Here is a 17,016-nt window from a genome sequence, read left to right as displayed (position 1 = left end):
GCACCATTTAATAAAAACATGTGCTAAGTTTTGCACTTGGAAAGAAATAATGAATTTCATGAAGTTAGGATGGGGAACAGTTAGACAGAGACCTCCATTTGTCACTGGTTTCCATCAGGCCCAGGACCTTCAGCAGGTCCTGATTGGTATTGAGAACAGCTGAAGGATGCAGAGCCTGGAATAGTCTTTTCAGGAACTGTACTATTTCCCTTTCTCATCTCTCCAAGAGTTTTTGGGGCCCCCTGATATTTTAGTTCTTGCTGCCAAATTATTTTCATTTCACTTGCAGGGGTGCATTGACTGTGCTTCTTTTCCTGTTGACTTTTAGATCAGACCCTTTGCTTTCTGCCTGCAAGCAGAAACAGTTGTGGCTTCAGCAGGATACTTATCCATCAACAGCCATAGCTGTGGTTGTCCTGGATGCTCCGCCACCACCACCACTTCCTGTCCTTCCAGTTGCATCAAAGCCTTTTGGGACTCTAAGGGATTAAGGTCCATCCAGCCCTTCAGAAGGAAGGCTGTGGGGGCTATTTTTTACAGAGCAGTGTTTCCCTGTCCCTGTCCTGAGCCAGAAGGCCAAGCTGGTATCACAGGCTGGTGTCATGGGCATACCCCAAAACCTTATTGCAAATATTTACAAATCAAAACTACTTCATGTCTTCCTCCTCGCCAAGTCTGTGATGGTTTTTGGATTTCTGTCCATGCCTTATCTCAGTGCCTACACTCTCCTTCTCCATGTCTTTGTGCTGTCTATTGGTTTTCCTTAGGAGCAGCGTTGCCCCTCTCTTCTTCTTGAAAGCCTTTTGGGATTCTGCCCCATAGCATTCTCCATGCCTCTCTCTTCAAGTGCTCTTGCTAATCCCTGATCACACTGAGCATACATAGGATTTGGTAATAGCAGGTGAGTCTTATTTTAACCTTCCAGGATGCCAGAAGTGTGCTTTCAAAATGAATCTTACAGTAATCCCTGTTTGCTGGGCTGGGGTTTGTCCTGCAGGACAGCCTGGGTGTGCAAATGAAATTCCTTTTTGGTGCTGCTAAGCTGCACAGAGGGCACGTCACCCACTCATTGGTGTGCCTCCACAGAGCTAGGGGAGACATGGTCCAGAGAAAAGCTCCCCAAGCATGTCTGGTGTGGATGTTGTATTTCCAGCCCCAGTTCTTATAACTTTAAGAAGTCTGCTCCTGTTGAGCCACACATAGTACTTGCTAGCACAGAGCTGGCTGTAGATGCCATGTGAATTTCAAAGCTGTAAGGAGAGCAGGCAGGAAGACCAACCGTCAAAGAATTGTGTCTAAAACCCCACCAGATGTCACATTTTGGACAGATGAAGTGACCCTGACAAATCTGGAGAGGACCCTGCAGAGGAGCATATTCCTTTGAAAAGAAGAAGATGGGATTTGATTCTGAAAACAATCTGTTTCTAGCAACCTAATGTCACGGGAGTCAGCACACATTGTGCAACCCCCTCTTGGTGCTTTTCCCATTCTTTTAGAGGCTATACAAAAATGACCTCTGATTTTCCAGGTGGCTTGTCCTTTGGAACCATCAATGTAGGAGGATCAAGGCTGGGAAGGAGTTGGCATTTCTGTGGCTTATCTGAAGGTATCACATACTTTTCAGCTAAATGTGTGCACTCTCAACCTGTGGCTGCCAGCTGCAACATTTTAGCGATCCCAGAACAAACAGTAAAATATCTGTCCATCAGCTGGACAAATGGACATATACTGATACAGTATATGCTCATCTATGCATATGTACCATATACATGTCGTTGAATATATATATGAACGTATATATTTATGTGTATTCACAAATAAAATGAGATTTGCGTGGGGCATACATGTATGTATCTCTTGTATGTACATAAACATATATACATACATGCTGTGAAAAATGCCAATCACTTGTTTTTAAAATTTTAAAAGTTTAATAGCAATAAACTGGTTATAAAAATAGCAATATAATTAGAGTAATAAAAATTTTGGACAATTTGTATTGGAACAATATGAGACAACAGAAACAAAGAGTTATGGATGTCCGGCTACCTTTTTATGGGCAGCATAAGCCTGAAAAAGGACACCCGTTAACAGAGGATTAACCCTTAAAAACAACAGCCTGTTGCATATTCATACATCTCATACATGATGCATAAATTCCATTCAAACACAGGATTCTGTCTGGTCATCCTCAACATCTTCTTAATCCTAATGGTGTCTTCATAGCTGAGCGAGGCGGGAAGAAGGTAATTTCTTCTGATAAGAGGGCAATAAATTCTTTTTCTCTGAAAAATTTAGGTGTCCTGTGGCTGCCATCTCACTGCAAATCTTTTTTTTCTTTTTAAAGTATCTTGGATAGCATAGTTCCTATTTTAACATTTTGTTATAACCTAAAACTATATTTAACACACTTCTTAAGAGAATTAATACAGCATAACTTTCTAACATAACACATGTAATATTAATTTCAATATTTGCGAAAAGCCAATCATAAAATACACATTTTTCACACATACTGTACACATTGACTATATATATATATATATATTAATGCATATATATATGCACATATATATGTTTATGTATATTTGCATTTTTCACACATACCATATACATTGACTATATATATATATGCACTTATATACGTATTTATGTATATTTGCAGATACAATGGGATGTGTATAAAACACACCATATACATGTACACACGGTTTCACGGCCGGCAGACGGGCACACCCCTCGGCAGCCGGCTCCGGAGCTGCGGGAGCGGTGCGCGGCGGGGGGACCCACCGGGCGGACGGGTTCCGGAGCGGGCGGTACCCGGGCGGGCGGGCGGTGACCCGGGTGACCCTGGCGCTCAGTCCCTTTAAGGCGCTCCGGCGCCTGTCCCTTTAAGGCTGGCCCCGCCCCGCCGCGCCAGCCCAGCGCGCCCCGGCGGCCCCAGGTACGGAGCGGCGGGGGAGCCCCGCGGCCCCTCCGGGCGGCGCCGGGCGGAGCGCGCCGGGGGACGGGGGACGGGCGCGGCCGGGGGCGCGGGGCTCAGGGCTCGGGCCGGGGGCCGCGGCCTTGCTGTCCCGGCGGGCGGGCGGGCGGGTGTCCGTGCTCTGCCGGGCCGGGCCCGCGGGGGAGGCGGCGCTGGCGGGTGGCAGCCGGGTCGGGGTCAGGCAGTCGCTCCGCTCGGCGCTCACCCGCTGTCTGTGCCGCCCCGGTGCCAGGTGCAGGCGCGGCGGGTTCGGCGCCGAGCCTCTCTCCCTCCGTGCCCGGCGCCATGGCCATGAGGGAGCTGGTGGAGCCGGAGTGCGGGGGCTCCAACCCCCTGATGAAGCTGGCGGGACACTTCACCCAGGACAAGGCCCTGCGGCAGGAAGGACTGCAGGGCCCGCTGGCCTGGCCCCCCGGGACGCCCGAAGCCGCGGCCGTGAGTATCGGGCTGCTCGCCGGGCTGGCTCTGGGGGCTCTCGGTGCAGCCGGTGTCGTGTGGTGGTTTCTTGGGGAAAAGGCCCAGGGGTCACCCGAAGCAGGGCTGTGGGGTGAGGGCACGTTTGTGGGCGCTCAGGGGATGTTGGCGGCTGTGGTGAGCTGTGTGCCTTGCTGTCACAGGCCCTAAGCCAGACAGTAGTGGGAGGGGGTTGGACAGGATCCCTCAAAGTGTTGCTGCTCCCTTGGCTGGCAGCTAGCGCAAGAAAAATGTTGACAGGCTAAGCTCAAGGAAGAGGAAGATACAATCTAATTGGGTCACACTGTCTATGTAGAGAGGGGCATGGGATCAATGTTGACACAATTGCCCACTATTCCCTGCAGGTATCCAAACCATTGGGAGTAGCCACTGAAGATGAGGTAAGAACAGATTTATTGGTCTCCTTGTAGCTTTAGATTAATCTTCTTTAAGCTTTTCTTGTCCTCACTGTTTGTTATTTTACCCCTTACCTGATGCTAATATTTTTTTCTGACAAGCCCTTTTCTCACACTCCCTGGCTCTGCCTGTTCATCTTCTGTGCAACGTTTGCAATCCATCTCTGTCTTTGGCAGCTGGTTGGAGAGTTTCTGCAAGGTCAGAATGCCCCTTTGCTGTCCCGTGCACCCCAGACCTTCAAGATGGATGACCTCTTGGCTGAGATGCAAGAGATTGAACAGTCAAGCTTCCGACAGGCCCCTCAGCGAGGTGAGGGGAGCTGAAGTAGGTGGAGAGCTGGAAAAGATCTTGATGTTTATGGCTAGGCTCCTAGCTGGGTGGTTCCTATCTACTGATCTTTTCTGAGATTGTATCTGGGCTATTGTTTCTGGATTTGGGCTTCCCAGTACACTGATCTGCTGGAACAAGTTCACTGGGGATCGATAAAGTACTCAAGGGACAGGAATCCATGTTGTAAGAGGAAAGGCTGAGGGGCCTGGACATTTTAACCTGGGGAAGTGGAGTCTGGGGGGCAGGGGGTGGAGTGTTTTGTTGCTATCTTCAGCAGCCGTGGTCGGGATCTTCACAGCAATAGTCAGGAGAAGGACAAGGGGTAATGGACACAATTTGTGGAAAGGGGAACTGACTAGGTGTGTGGAAACATTTCTTCCCTTGGAGGAGGCAGTTCAGTACTGGAACAGGTATCTAGGGAGGCTGGGGAATTGGCAGCCATGGACAAATTCAGAAGTTACCTCATAAATGCCTTGAACAACCTCATCTCTAACTTTCATGTTAATCTGCTGTGAGAACTCTAACAACCTCCAGAGACTCCTTCCAAGTGAAATATTTCTGTGATTTTATTCTAACAAAGAGAGAGATCAGAGGTGATTAGGGCTAGCCTAGAACACATAAATGATGCCTTTGAGTGCTCCAGTCCTCACTTCTGGTTTTTTTCCCTTCATGTAGCTCCAGGTGTGGCAGCCTTGGCGCTGTCTGAAAACTGGACCCAGGAATTCTTGGCTGCAGCAGATAATGCTGGCGATGTCTCTTCAGATTACAACGAGGCTGACTGGTCACAGGAGTTCATTGCTGAAGTGACAGGTGAAGTGTCCTTTTTTGGAGTTACTGTCAAGGTGATGTCCAGTCACATGCCTGTGTGAAGGGAAGAGCTCCTGACTGTGAAACTGGAGTATTGCTTTGGGCCCAGCAGGCAGCGTTTCCTGTAGCAGCCCTAATGGGGTGGGGGATAGGAAAGCTGCTTTGTGATGGTGTTATGGTTAAGTCAAATTATGAGCAATGAGGTGTGGAAGCTTTTATTTAGATGCAAGGGTCTTTTGCTGTTAGCTTAGGTTACTTAGGGAATTTTGGAGAAGCGTGCTGTTCAAAACTGCTTTTTTAAAAGTGATGATTTAACTGATGCAAGTTGGAGATGGCCTTGTACTGCTTCTTAATTACATGTTTTCTAATTCCCTCTTGTAAGGCTAAATTTGCCTTTGGTACAAAGGTAAATTCTCTTTACTGTGCTTTGGTCAAATATTTTTTGTCAGTTGTATGAAGCTGAAGGGATGTTACAGTCTGGAAATGTGCAAAGTGAGTGTTTCTGGCCCAAAGGTTAAGCTTTATTTGAAAAGCCATCCTGTGTTGAGTATAGATCTGGCTCTGGAATAGAGTCCTGTTACCACACATGCCCTAATCTGGAAATTATGGAAAAGAAACAAGTATATGCTATTTTCCAGGAGTGGCCACTGTAGAAAGCTGGGTAGTTCCACTCTTTGACCTTCACTCTTTACATTTCTGAAAATATAAATTAGAGTTACAAAGGTCTTTGAGAAAGTTCTGATGAAAACCTAGTGCTTGTAGGCTGTGCTTTTGACAGAGACTTGTAATGCAATGCTAATTTTCTTGACCTACATAGTATCCCACAGGGAGCAGATTAATAAGTTGTGATATTAAAGTAGAAAATCACACATTTATCATCACCACAGTGGCATCTGTATTAATTCACTGTCTGAACCAAAGGCTTGATTTTTAAATCAGCATAAACAAAGGTAGAAGAAGCAAACATAAACAAAGGTGTGCTAGTCTGCCTGTCTTAATTTTCTCCCCATTCTTCCTTTGCAGATCCACTGTCTGTGTCTCCTGCCAAGTGGGCAGAAGAATACCTAGAGCAGTCAGAGGAGAAGCTGTGGCTTGGGGAGTCAGAAGATCAGTCTTTGGCAGATAAATGGTGAGTCTGACTTCTCAAGGCGAGCTGTTGCTGCTAGGCACTTGGGTGGGTGAAGCTTGGAAAGGTGATAGATATCTGCTGTGGCCTGAATGCTTTTGAGTCATTTAACTTAGACTGGTGTTCTCAGGCCTTTGGTGTCAGAGAAAGGCAGAAACAGTGCTTGCAAACTGAAATTTTTAATAAGAGTGTAGCTTTTCTGTTCTCTAGTTCCAGGAAGACACATTGATCATGTAGGCTAAATTATCTCATGCCTGATGCAAAGCTCCTTAAAGTAACTTCAGGACTGAGTTCAGGAACTTTTTTTCCTGCATCAAATGCTTTTTGATTGTACTAGTTGTAAACTTTCATCATGTAATTCTTCCTATCTGACAAACCACTTCCAGCCTTTCCCTGACATATTTATGGGTTCAGCCTTCTGCATATTAATTTAATGTGTTTTTTTTGTGGTAGGTTAAAGATGAATCGTCCCTTTGTAGGTACCTGTTGGGTACAATCAAGTTTTTCAGTTAAAGAAGCAAAACAAACACACAAGCAATTTGAGCCTCTAAGATCTTTCCTTACAAAAATTTTGTATATTTGGACTCTCGTTGCACCTGGCTCTTGGCTTCTCTGATAACTTTCTGCGAATAATGGACATCCCTGAGTTACTGCCACCAGTTCCAAAACTTCCCCAAGATTTGGAGGTAGTGGTACCACTTCAAAGTGGTCCTATCCTGCTGTAAGCCAGACAAGACATATTGACTTGTGTCATTGCTGTAAGCCCTCGATTCTCTGCAGAGCTGATGCTTTTCCAAGGCACTGTTTTCCTCTTCAGTGGGCATGACCTACTTTGTTTGTTCCTGGATATATGACCTTGTTTCTGGTAGTGCTAAAACTTGCAATGTCTGATGGCATGTGAGCTTGGCAAGGAATCCAGACTGCTCTGCAGAACTGTGCTGACTCTGTAATTGTTTAATTCTGCTGCTGTTTGTGTTAGTCACTGCCCAGTGACTAGTAGTATTTTGAACTTTTACGGATGGATAATGGTAGTGAATCACTTAGGAGAAGCCCAGAATCTTTGAGGAGGGGTTGTATCCTTCAACTCTGTTGTCTGCCCCATTGTGTAGACTCTTGTTAGTGAAAGAGTTTGCTATTGCCTGGTATCAGACTATCTCTTTCCCTTTTATTGCCTTGGAACACAGGTATGAGGAATACCAACCTGAGGATGATCTTAAGAAAACTGTTACTGATTTCCTCTCCAAAGTGGATGATCCGAAACTCAAGAATACTGAGGTGAGAAATCTGACTGGGGCTGAGATTAATTATTGCTGTGAATTAGTAATTAGGTAATTAGTAGTAATTATATTACTGTGAATAAAGGGTGTGGGGAATTGAGATGGCTGAAGATAGTGAAGGAGTAAAGCCTCCTAGTGTCCCATGTTTATATTTCTTCCCTGATTCCTGCGAGTTGAGCTCTACAATCCACTTTAGATGTTATCCATCTCCACTCTTGTGAAGTCTGGTCCTTCCCACCTTTCTGGGCCTTTTGTGCTCGCTCTGCAGAGAGAAGCCCTCTTAGTGAAGGAGGGGGGCATGGGCTGAGGGCTTGTGGGCACAGCATCTGCCCAGCTCCACCCTTGTTTCATTTCTCTGCCGCAGTTCCTAAAGTTTGTCCGCCAGATCGGAGATGGGAGGGTATCGATCGAAGCTAATCAGGTGACCCACAGAGACCAAGATCAGGCAGAGCAATGGGCAGCTGAGTTTATGCAGCAGCAGGTAGGACCCCCAGGCCTGTATGCTCTGAAGGAAGAAAGCATTTTGCCACAGTGCACAGTCTGGGAGCAAAGGAAAATGGCAAGTCCAGCTCTCAGCAGTGCTGAGGGAGACAAGGGAGGGGCTGTTGGGCTCTTAGCAGAGTCTAGCCAGAAGATGAGAATGTATCTGGACAGTTTGAGTTTTCTCATCTCCCACAGCATCTGTGAGGAAGAGGAGATTCAGATGAATTCGTTTCCACTTCATAGGCCATCAGTTTTTACTGATGGGGAGGAAGGGTCACTACAGACCCTCCTGCTGTTTTGGGATGTGCCCTGAGGTTGCCAAATTCTAAAAAGAAAGGTGTGTTTCTGTTTCCAAACTCCCAGGGGGCATCCGATGCCTGGGTGGATCAATTTGCGCGATCTGGGAACATGTCAACTCTTGATACGGAATTTGAGCAGGCAAAGGCTGCTGTGGAGGTAAAGCTGGCTGAGAAGGAGGGCTGGGGTGCCAACTGAGAGCCCATGGTAGGGTTACCTCTCTCCTTTGCATGCTCTGAGGAGGGCTGGAAACATCCAGGAGGGAGTTCTCTGGCATGTCTATAGATGTGAGTTTACTCCAGTCACACTTTGTTCTCCCTTCAGTCAGATGTGGAGTTCTGGGACAAACTCCAGGCAGAATGTGAGGAGATGGCCAAGAGAGATGCAGAGGCTCACCCTTGGCTCTCTGAATATGAAGACCTCAACTCCTCATCATACGACAAGGTAGGGGAGAACAGGGTCTCTCAGCCCTAGCACTGTGGTGGGCTGCCCTGGGGAGACTGGCAGTGCATCTGCTTCGCTCTGAGCTCCACAGACTCCAAATGCTGCTGGGATTTGTTCTCACACTGATGCTTTGCTGTCACTTACACCCTTGTCCCAGATCATCTACGGGTTAAAAACTGTTTTCACTTGGGCTTGTCTGCAAATGCTATCTGGTTCTTGTCCAGCACCAAATACCAGTGAATAGAGGGATTCTTTGCAATGAGTTCAAGTGTTGTGTCCCCTGGCCCCATCCCTGCCCCCATCTGGCCCCATTCCCCTCCAAGCTAATAAGATACATACTAAATTTATGTATCTTATAAATACATACTAAATACTTTTGTTTCTCTATCAACTTACTCCTGGTTTGGTTTGGGGGATTTTTCCAGCACAGAACAGGCAGGAGGAACCACCCTTGTTCTCTGATATGCTACAAATTAGCAATAAGGATAAGGTGCTGGCTGGTCTGCGTCTTAGAGTGTTCCTGATGCAGCAAGACTGGACTGAGCTGTGCTGTAGAGAGTGCTCTTCTCCATAAGCCTATCTCCTAGCTGTGTGTCCGTCTGTCCTGCTAGGGTTACCAGTTTGAGGAAGACAATCCCATGAGGGATCACCCGGATGCATTTGAAGAGGGTCGGAAGCGCTTGGAGCAAGGTGACCTCCCCAATGCTGTGCTGCTCTTTGAGGCTGCAGTGCAACAGAAGCCAGATCATATGGAGGTGAGTGGCACCGAGATAACAGGCTGAGCTGTCAGGACAGCTGTCCCTGCAGTGTTAGGACTTGTGCAGGGTGTGTGAAAACACCTCTTTTTCTGAGGCCCTGGGCTTGTAGCTGATCTGTGTGAATCCTCAGGGAGCCTCTGAGGGAGGAGGTTTTCAACTTAAGGTTAGTTACAGGAAGCACAAAGTCGTCTGGCTCAGAGCTGTGTAAAATCTTTGGAGTGCATGAGACTGTGCATGGAGCCAAGGCAAGGAGTTCTCATCTCTCAAGTTGCTTCTATGAAAGTCTTTATTGGCATTGTAAGTTTGGAGGAGCTTATGGTGGATTAGTGCTTTCTGTATCTGTATTAAAATCTAATTCTGAGAATCTCATTAGACTCTAAGTCTTTCATCTAGGTGCTAGGAAAAGATGTGACCCAAAAAGATTGGGTGTTTTCAACAGTCTTAATTGAAGTTGTGGGCCAAAGAAGGATTTTTACTCTGAAGACAAGAGTTCCAGCTCCTTGTTAAGTGAACACTTTTTTCCATAAATCACTTCAGCTTCTGCAGGATGAATTGAGAAATGGAATAGCCTGTGTGCCTTTTTCCAGGGGTAGAGAACATGGATATTCTCAGGAAGAATGCAAATACACTAATGTGGTGCCTTTCTGGAGTGCCTGCCTCAAGGATCCAGGGCTGTTAAATTTTCAGCATGTCTTGTTCAAGCCCTGCTAATTATATATGACTGGACATACATAATTTGATTACCCTGAGAGTTAAATATGAGTGACATTTTGGAACAGAGGTTCTTGGCTTCTAAGAATGGCCATCTAACTTTCTAGGGTACTGGTAATAGGTGAAAAGTAAGCAGGGGTTTGAAGGTTTGAAGATTTTGTTTTAGCTTTAAAGTGGTCAAAAGGTGTTAATACTCTTCTAGAACTGTTGCTTTTTTCTCATAGACAGTGTGGGCTGCAGGCTGAGCATGATGGAGAGGTAATTGAAACCTTAGGGGAAGAAATCTTGGCCATTTCTGACTAGCTGCATTGGAAACATTCTGAATTCTTCAGGGAAGGAATCTCGGGCCAATTCTGGCTAGCTGTATTAAAAACATTCTGAATTCTTCTGCTGTGACTGCAGAATGTACAGGAGAAGCCAAGACTTCACAAATGGTACAGTGATCAAATAGACATGAACAATTGCTCTGAAGGAGATGTCACGTTTGCTTTGGTCCAAGTCACAACTTTACCTTGAATCTCATCAGCTCTTCTGCTGGCAGAACACTGCAGTTGTTGCTGGTCAGCTCTGCTTGAATTGTAGCTAGCTATGTATGGTGAGGCATGAGAGATTCGGAGGTGTAGATTGCCTTCTGCAGGGCTTCTGTGTCTTTGCTAATGAAGCAATTTCCTTCCTTGAGGCAGTGGATACCTCATTTTGTGACTTACTTTCAAAAAGCAGGTACATCATGCTGACAGTCCCCAGCTCTAGCCTGTTTTGGACCAGGTGTGTGGCTATCAACATAAAGTGAACAGATACTTTAGATTTAGTGCCTAGTTAAATATTCCTTATATCAGCTGCTTGGAGGTGGAAGTCATTTTCATGTACTGGTGTCATGATGTTTGGAAATTCAGTAAAATTAACAGTGCTTCTACTTTCAGGTCTGAAAGTCAACTCTCCAAGGTTACTACTTACTAGTGGACCACTGCACAAGTACATACAGCTGCCTGCCTCGGGGGTCTCCTTATTATTAGCACTGCTGCTATGCCATTTTGTTCTTGGGAAATAGGAGATCTGCATTTTCCTCCTTCCTCTGCAGTTTGACCACAGTTAGAAGTTAAAAGTGGAGATTCTGTGATCTAAAAGTGTAAAACTACCAACAGTTGCTTTATGATAGATTTCCAGGTAGACATTCACTTCTGTTCACTATAACAATGCCAATTTTACTGTCTTTGAGGACTTATGTGCCATGACATCTGTCTATCTTTTGAGAGGAACTTACACCTGTGGCTAATGTGTATACTTTGGTCTATTTGATCTCACTCTAAAACTGTGCAGGATAATATACTGGATTTAATCTCTGTGTTAGTGGTTTATTGACTGATGTTTTTCCTCTGGAAGTCTAACTTTGTACATCTATGTCTTCCCCAGGCCTGGCAATATCTGGGAACCACCCAAGCAGAGAATGAACAGGAGCTTTTGGCGATCAGCGCTCTCAGACAGTGAGTGTTGCTGCAGAGCTGCTGAGTGTGGCTTCTTGTTGGGTGTGTAGTGCCACGAGGACCACATGGCTGTCACAGGATGCTGTGTCTTGATTGTTTCACCTCCTGTGTCTGGCTGTCTCCTGATTTAATGCTGCATTCACTTTCTTTGCCCTGCAGGTGCCTGGAGCTGCAGCCTGGGAACCTGACAGCACTTATGGCTTTAGCAGTGAGCTTCACCAATGAGTCCCTTCAGAAGCAGGCGTGTGAGACCCTGCGGGACTGGCTGCGCCATAAACCGGACTATGCCCACCTGCTGAACAAGGAACCAGAGGAGAGTGTCTCGGGGACAAACCTGGGGCCTTCCAAGCGTGTCCTGAGTTCTCTGCTCTCTGAGTGAGTTATGGTTACTGATTGGGCTCAGACTGGTCCAGGCAGGAGCAGAGCGAGCAGCCTGAGGCCGACTCTCTCTGCAGCACACCAATACCCTGTTCTGTGCTTTTCCAGCTCGCTGTTCATGGAGGTGAAGGAGCTGTTCTTAGCAGCTGTGCGCAGCAACCCCTCCACTGTGGATCCTGATGTCCAGTGTGGCCTGGGTGTCCTTTTCAACCTCAGTGGCGAGTACGAGAAGGCTGTGGATTGCTTCAGTGCTGCACTCAGCGTGCGCCCTAATGTAAGAAAGGGGCAGACTGGGGGTGCCGGAGGCACTTGGAGGTTTATGGGTGAAGGTTTGGGTGGAGGTGCTGAGGGGCAGACTGGGGATGCTGGAGGCACTTGGAGGTTTATGGGTGAAGGTTTGGGTGGAGGTGCTGCATGTACAAGAGGTGCATATTTGGAGTGGAGGAATATGACAGACATATGGGGAAGGAGTGGTTGGTTGTCTTGGAGCTTTAGGAGATCCAGTTCATCTCAGCCCTTTCTCTGTGCCCATTCCTCCAGGATCACCTTTTGTGGAACAAGCTGGGTGCCACCCTGGCCAATGGGAATCGGAGTGAGGAAGCAGTGGCCGCGTATCGTCGGGCCCTGGAGCTCCAGCCGGGATATATCCGCTCTCGCTACAACCTGGGCATCAGCTGCATCAACTTAGGGGCCCACCGGTGAGCACAGGATGGGCACCTCTGCTGTGACCTGTGTGTCTGGAGGACACAGACTGCCCTAGATTGTGAGGGCAGGGCCACACTGCCTGCAGCCTTCTCTTGGCACAGGGGGATAGGTTTCTCCTTGAGCCGGGTCTCATGAGCTCTCAGAGAACCAGTCACACATGAGATAGCTCTGCTGCCCACAATGGTATAAAATTAGCAGGATGGCTTCTGAGGTAGTGTTGGAAACAGAAAATTTTTTAATGAAAGGCAAAATAACAAAGCTTTTTCAGAGAAAAACCTGAGCCAGGGGCAATAAGTTCTTGTTCTTGCTAAAACACTCCACAAAAACAATTACTTCCTTTGTTCTTTTTCTAGTGAATTACCTAGGCAGGACCTTTTGGCCGCTGTCCAGTTGGCAGCCCCAGGTCTGAGGTGAAGTCCCAAAGATCCTATGAGATGTCTTTTTACCAAATTGAGGAGAGAAACTTCTGGGCTTTTTTCCTTTCAAGCAGACAAAGAATAATTTGGTCACTCTGTCAATAGGGGGCACATTCCTACAACAGGAGAGCAGAGTGAGTGTTTGGACTCTGCCCAGAGATCCAAGTGTCATGCAGTTACAGCTGGAGTAGAGGCCATCTGACCTCCTGATTCTTCTGGGGGGAAAAAGAGGGGGACCTCTGGTTCTGGAGTGGGGTAGGATCTGGGAAGAGGAGGAAACTGTTTTGGAGGGGAAATACTTTAGAAATAAATGGGGAAGGGAGTGTGAGATGGTTCATCTTTTCCACTGAGCATGTGAATGTTCTCCTGTTGGCAGTGAGGCTGTGGAGCACTTCCTGGAGGCTTTGCACATGCAGCAGAAGAGCCGAGGTCCGCGGGGGCAGCAAGGAGCCATGTCTGACAACATCTGGAGCACCCTGCGCATGGCCCTCTCCATGCTGGGGCAGAGTGACCTCTATGGGGCAGCTGATGCCCGTGACCTGCCCGCGCTGCTGAAAGCATTTGGCCTCCAGCAGTGACTCTGGGATGGGCTCCCCTGCGAGTGCAGCAGTTGCCGAGCCCAGCAATGACCTTTCTTAGGGAGAAAAGAAAATGTTCCCAAGGGTTCACACACATCTTTGCCCTGGTAGGGCAGATCATTGGCCACTGTTTATTTTTAAGTACCCCCCTGGTGAAGTGTGCAACTTCTCCAGCCTGTCTGTTGTGGCCTGAGCATTTCTAAACGGTTCACATTATCACCTCCATGACGACTGACACTGCTGCTTCACAGATGATCAGAGTGGGGAAGACAGCAGCATCCTGCCCTCTTGCCAGACTGCATTTGCAGTAGTGCTCAGCTTGGCTGTGAGAGCCGTTCTGCAGACTGCCTGCAAGGGTGTATCTCAAGTTCAGGCTGCTTTGGAGGGATGGGACTGCTGTTTCACCCAAAAGGGTGAAAAGTTGTGGGGTTTGAGCATGCTTCCCCATGTATGTGCTTGCATGTGTGTATATGTGGGTTGCTAGGGAAAACTGGGGCAGTAGTCCCCTTTTCTGGCCACTGGTAACCTCATGGTACAGCCAGATGCCACTTTCTCAGTGTCTCTTCCTGAACCTTTTAAGACAAGCATATTGTACTGATGCTGGGGACATGGGTGGAGGCCCTTACCCTGCCAGGGTAAGGGGAGATCCCAGAGTTCAGGCTTGAGAGAAGGTGATAGGAATGAAAGTCTGAAATGTAACCTGTCCCAAAATATGGTGGGGAAAGGGGTGAAGTCTTAATTTTCTCTTGCTCATCTGTCATTGTTTTCCTTTGTGCGAAAGTCTCCATCTTGTGTGTAACTGAATCTTGTTAATTATAAATATCTGTATATGATTCTATTGGGGAAAATGTTTTTTAATTGTAAAATATTTTGTATAATAAAGGTATAAGCCCACTACTTTTCAAAAGATAGATTAGACTCTCTGTTTCTCTCTCCCCTTTTAACCCAGGTTTTGGTTTATTGATAGCTCACATACAGATGAAGCTTAAAGGACCTCTTTTTGCTGTAGCCCCAGGCTTCAGTTCAGTGAGCCAGCAGAAGAGCCTCTCTGTGCCAAAAACTCTTTTCTTGCTCAGATTTAGAGGTCAGTGATGCAGTTTTTTTTTCCCACATTCTGGCCCTCTCTTTCCTCTCTGCAGAGAGGGAAATTGTGTTACATTTTATCACCAGTTTAAGGAATCTGACTGCTGCAGTAGTCAAGGCTGGGGGCTTAAATAGGAAGGACTGCTCCTTCCTGTTCCATCAGGGACCTGTTTCTTCATACCTCAACCTCACAGGCTTGTTTCTCTCTCTCTGCTGGAGCAGAAAGTGTGTGCAGAGATTAGTATTTGCTGTGTATTTTCTGAGCTTTATTTTTCCCTGTATCTCCCATCCAGCCCTGTGGCACTGAGACCTACGTGCCCTGTTCTGAGACTGCTGTAGTGCGTGCAAAACAACCTGCTGCTTTTGCTGTCTGAAAGGAAGGGAAATGCTACTTCTGTGTCCTGCTTGCCCACACTGCTGGCCAGCAATGTGGTTTGGTTTTTACTTATTTCAGTTCTCTGTCAGGTTCTTTCCTTGGTGAAAGAAAAAACAATGCCTATGTTGTGCCTCACTTGCTGTCTAGTTGTTCTCCCTTCCCCACTTCTCTCTGCTGTTGCTCTCACCGCTGGTTCCCTTTGCCTCTTTGGTGCACCACATTCCTCTCTGTTCATTTTCCCATTACCATTCCTTGGCTTTTCCTTGTTCTCATCCTCAGATTTTCTTAGTGCTTCTCCTCTCCTAGGTTTCCTAGTTGCCTCAGTTTCCCTTGCAATATCACTTAAACTCTTGACTTTGTGTTGGTGTCCTTCCCTATCCCACATTTCCCCCTGTCCCTGCTGGTAGTTTGGCTGTTACCATTTGTTCACTTTCCCTGGAAATTGTTCTCACTTTCTTCCCCCTGTCCCTGCTAAATTATTTCACAGCATTGCTGCTCTACCTTTTGCTGAGGCTGAACCTTCACCTAAGCAGAGTCCCTGTTTAGTCTCCCCAGGGCTGAGTGAAGATTGAGCTGCCTTTCTCCAGGTCCTGTGTGCCTGTCCTGTTGAGAGCTGCCTTTGGAAGTGGGCTGTTGATGCAGTGAACACCAGCTGGCTCACTGGACCTGCATTCTGGTTCCATGCACCATTTTTGTCAGTGCTCTGCTGCCCTGTCTCTGGTGTCCAAACCCAGCTTGTGCTAACGCTCTGTGTGCATCATTTTGTTTGCATTTCCGGCCACATCCATGTTTTCTGTTACCAAGCTCAGTTGTACAGCAGGGGTGGGTAGCTGGTACCAAACATTTTGGATTAATGTAAAGGCAGTGAGGGATATTTGCATGTCCCTAATCCAACCTCCTGCTCACAACAGGCCTAACCCTAATGCTAGATTGGGGAGTTGAAGACCTTATAAATGATGGTGCAGTCCAATTTTTTCACTTCTCCCAATGCTCAGAACGGTGTCAGGGTTATCACCACTGAAAATTTGTAAGAGATCCCAGCATGACCTTTACCAAATTCTTGGGCTTACAGGACACTAACCTTTCACAGAGCCATAAGTGAGTGATCAAAGAGGGTAGTTCAGCATATGCTTTTCCACTCATATTTCTTAATATGTTTCTGCTGTATTTCTTCCTTCAGCGTTGTATTTATTTGCTGCTTAAGAACCCAAGAAGTCATAGAATCTCTTGGTGATGGCTTTACCACCCAGCCAGCCAGAAAATGAAAATGTGCTTTCAGGTCCTTATACCTCTAGCCACAGTGCTCCTCATGAGCTTCCATTCTTGTCAAGGAAGTGGTTGTGCTGTCATTGTTTAGTCTGCTTCACCACTGCAGTTTCCTCCCTTGAGCTGCTGAGCCTCATTACAATTCTGAGTTTTCTTGAGCTGCAACTCCCTGAGTTCAAGTTTTGGGTCTCAGGCTCTTGCCTGTTGTGCCTGTGTGTGCTGAGGTCTTTCTGGTCTGGAAGGTGTTCAGCCTTTCTCCCGGGGAATGGCTCTGGGGGTTGTGACCTGATGTGAGTCTTCATGGGAAGAGCATCAGGCAAGCAGATAGCAGCTAGTCTCATTTTCTCTAGGAATCTACTGTTTGAAATGATGTCTGACTCAGAAGTTGCATCAGTATGTTTGTCTTAAAGCCTTTGGTAAATTTTTTTTCTGCCTGTGACTTGTTTTTTTAAACCACAGTAGTGCCTTTGGTCTTCATGATGTCTTGTGGATGCACACAAGAACTGTGTTTAAATTCCTGAAGTATTTTCTTTTGTGTTTTAAGCCTGCTGCCTCTTCCTTTCTGGTCTCCTCTTTCAGTTTCTGCAAGACAGCAAATAAAACCGTCCTACTGCAGTCCACGTGTCCCCAGGGGGAGCCCTTTTCCC

At 46.9% G+C, this 17,016-nt stretch overlaps 1 protein-coding gene across 3 annotated transcripts; it reads left to right on the top strand.

The window, feature by feature from the left end:
• The first annotated feature begins 2,920 nt into the window (after positions 1–2,920).
• Positions 2,921–14,555, top strand: PEX5 (peroxisomal biogenesis factor 5). 3 transcript variants are annotated; one of them, XM_058018466.1, is made up of 16 exons: positions 2,921–2,944; positions 3,216–3,418; positions 3,802–3,837; positions 4,030–4,162; positions 4,859–4,993; positions 6,014–6,119; positions 7,301–7,391; positions 7,758–7,874; positions 8,240–8,332; positions 8,498–8,617; positions 9,229–9,372; positions 11,497–11,567; positions 11,727–11,942; positions 12,054–12,219; positions 12,486–12,643; positions 13,443–14,555. In XM_058018466.1, the coding sequence occupies exons 2-16, from the start codon at positions 3,269–3,271 to the stop codon at positions 13,642–13,644; spliced, it is 1,938 nt and encodes a 645-aa protein (XP_057874449.1). In that variant the 5' UTR covers positions 2,921–2,944; positions 3,216–3,268; the 3' UTR covers positions 13,645–14,555. The 3 variants fall into 3 exon arrangements, with proteins under 3 accessions (XP_057874449.1, XP_057874452.1, XP_057874450.1); XM_058018469.1 differs by lacking the exons at positions 2,921–2,944; positions 7,758–7,874 and having other exon boundaries at positions 3,151–3,418; XM_058018467.1 differs by lacking the exons at positions 2,921–2,944; positions 8,240–8,332 and having other exon boundaries at positions 3,151–3,418.
• The last annotated feature ends 2,461 nt before the right edge of the window (positions 14,556–17,016 follow it).

The sequence above is a fragment of the Melospiza georgiana genome, chromosome 2 (genome assembly GCF_028018845.1).
Source record: "Melospiza georgiana isolate bMelGeo1 chromosome 2, bMelGeo1.pri, whole genome shotgun sequence".
Lineage (NCBI taxonomy): Eukaryota > Metazoa > Chordata > Aves > Passeriformes > Passerellidae > Melospiza > Melospiza georgiana.
Note: the sequence above shows the minus strand (reverse complement) of the source record. Positions and strands in the feature narration are given on the sequence as shown.

Coding starts and splice junctions, on each gene's coding strand:
- PEX5 (XM_058018466.1), top strand. CDS start 3,269: ATGGCCATGAGGGAGCTGGTGGAGCCGGAGTGCGGGGGCTCCAACCCC. Junction 3,838..4,029: donor GAGTAGCCACTGAAGATGAG/GTAAGAACAGAT, acceptor TGTCTTTGGCAG/CTGGTTGGAGAGTTTCTGCA. Junction 11,943..12,053: donor CTGAGTTCTCTGCTCTCTGA/GTGAGTTATGGT, acceptor GTGCTTTTCCAG/CTCGCTGTTCATGGAGGTGA.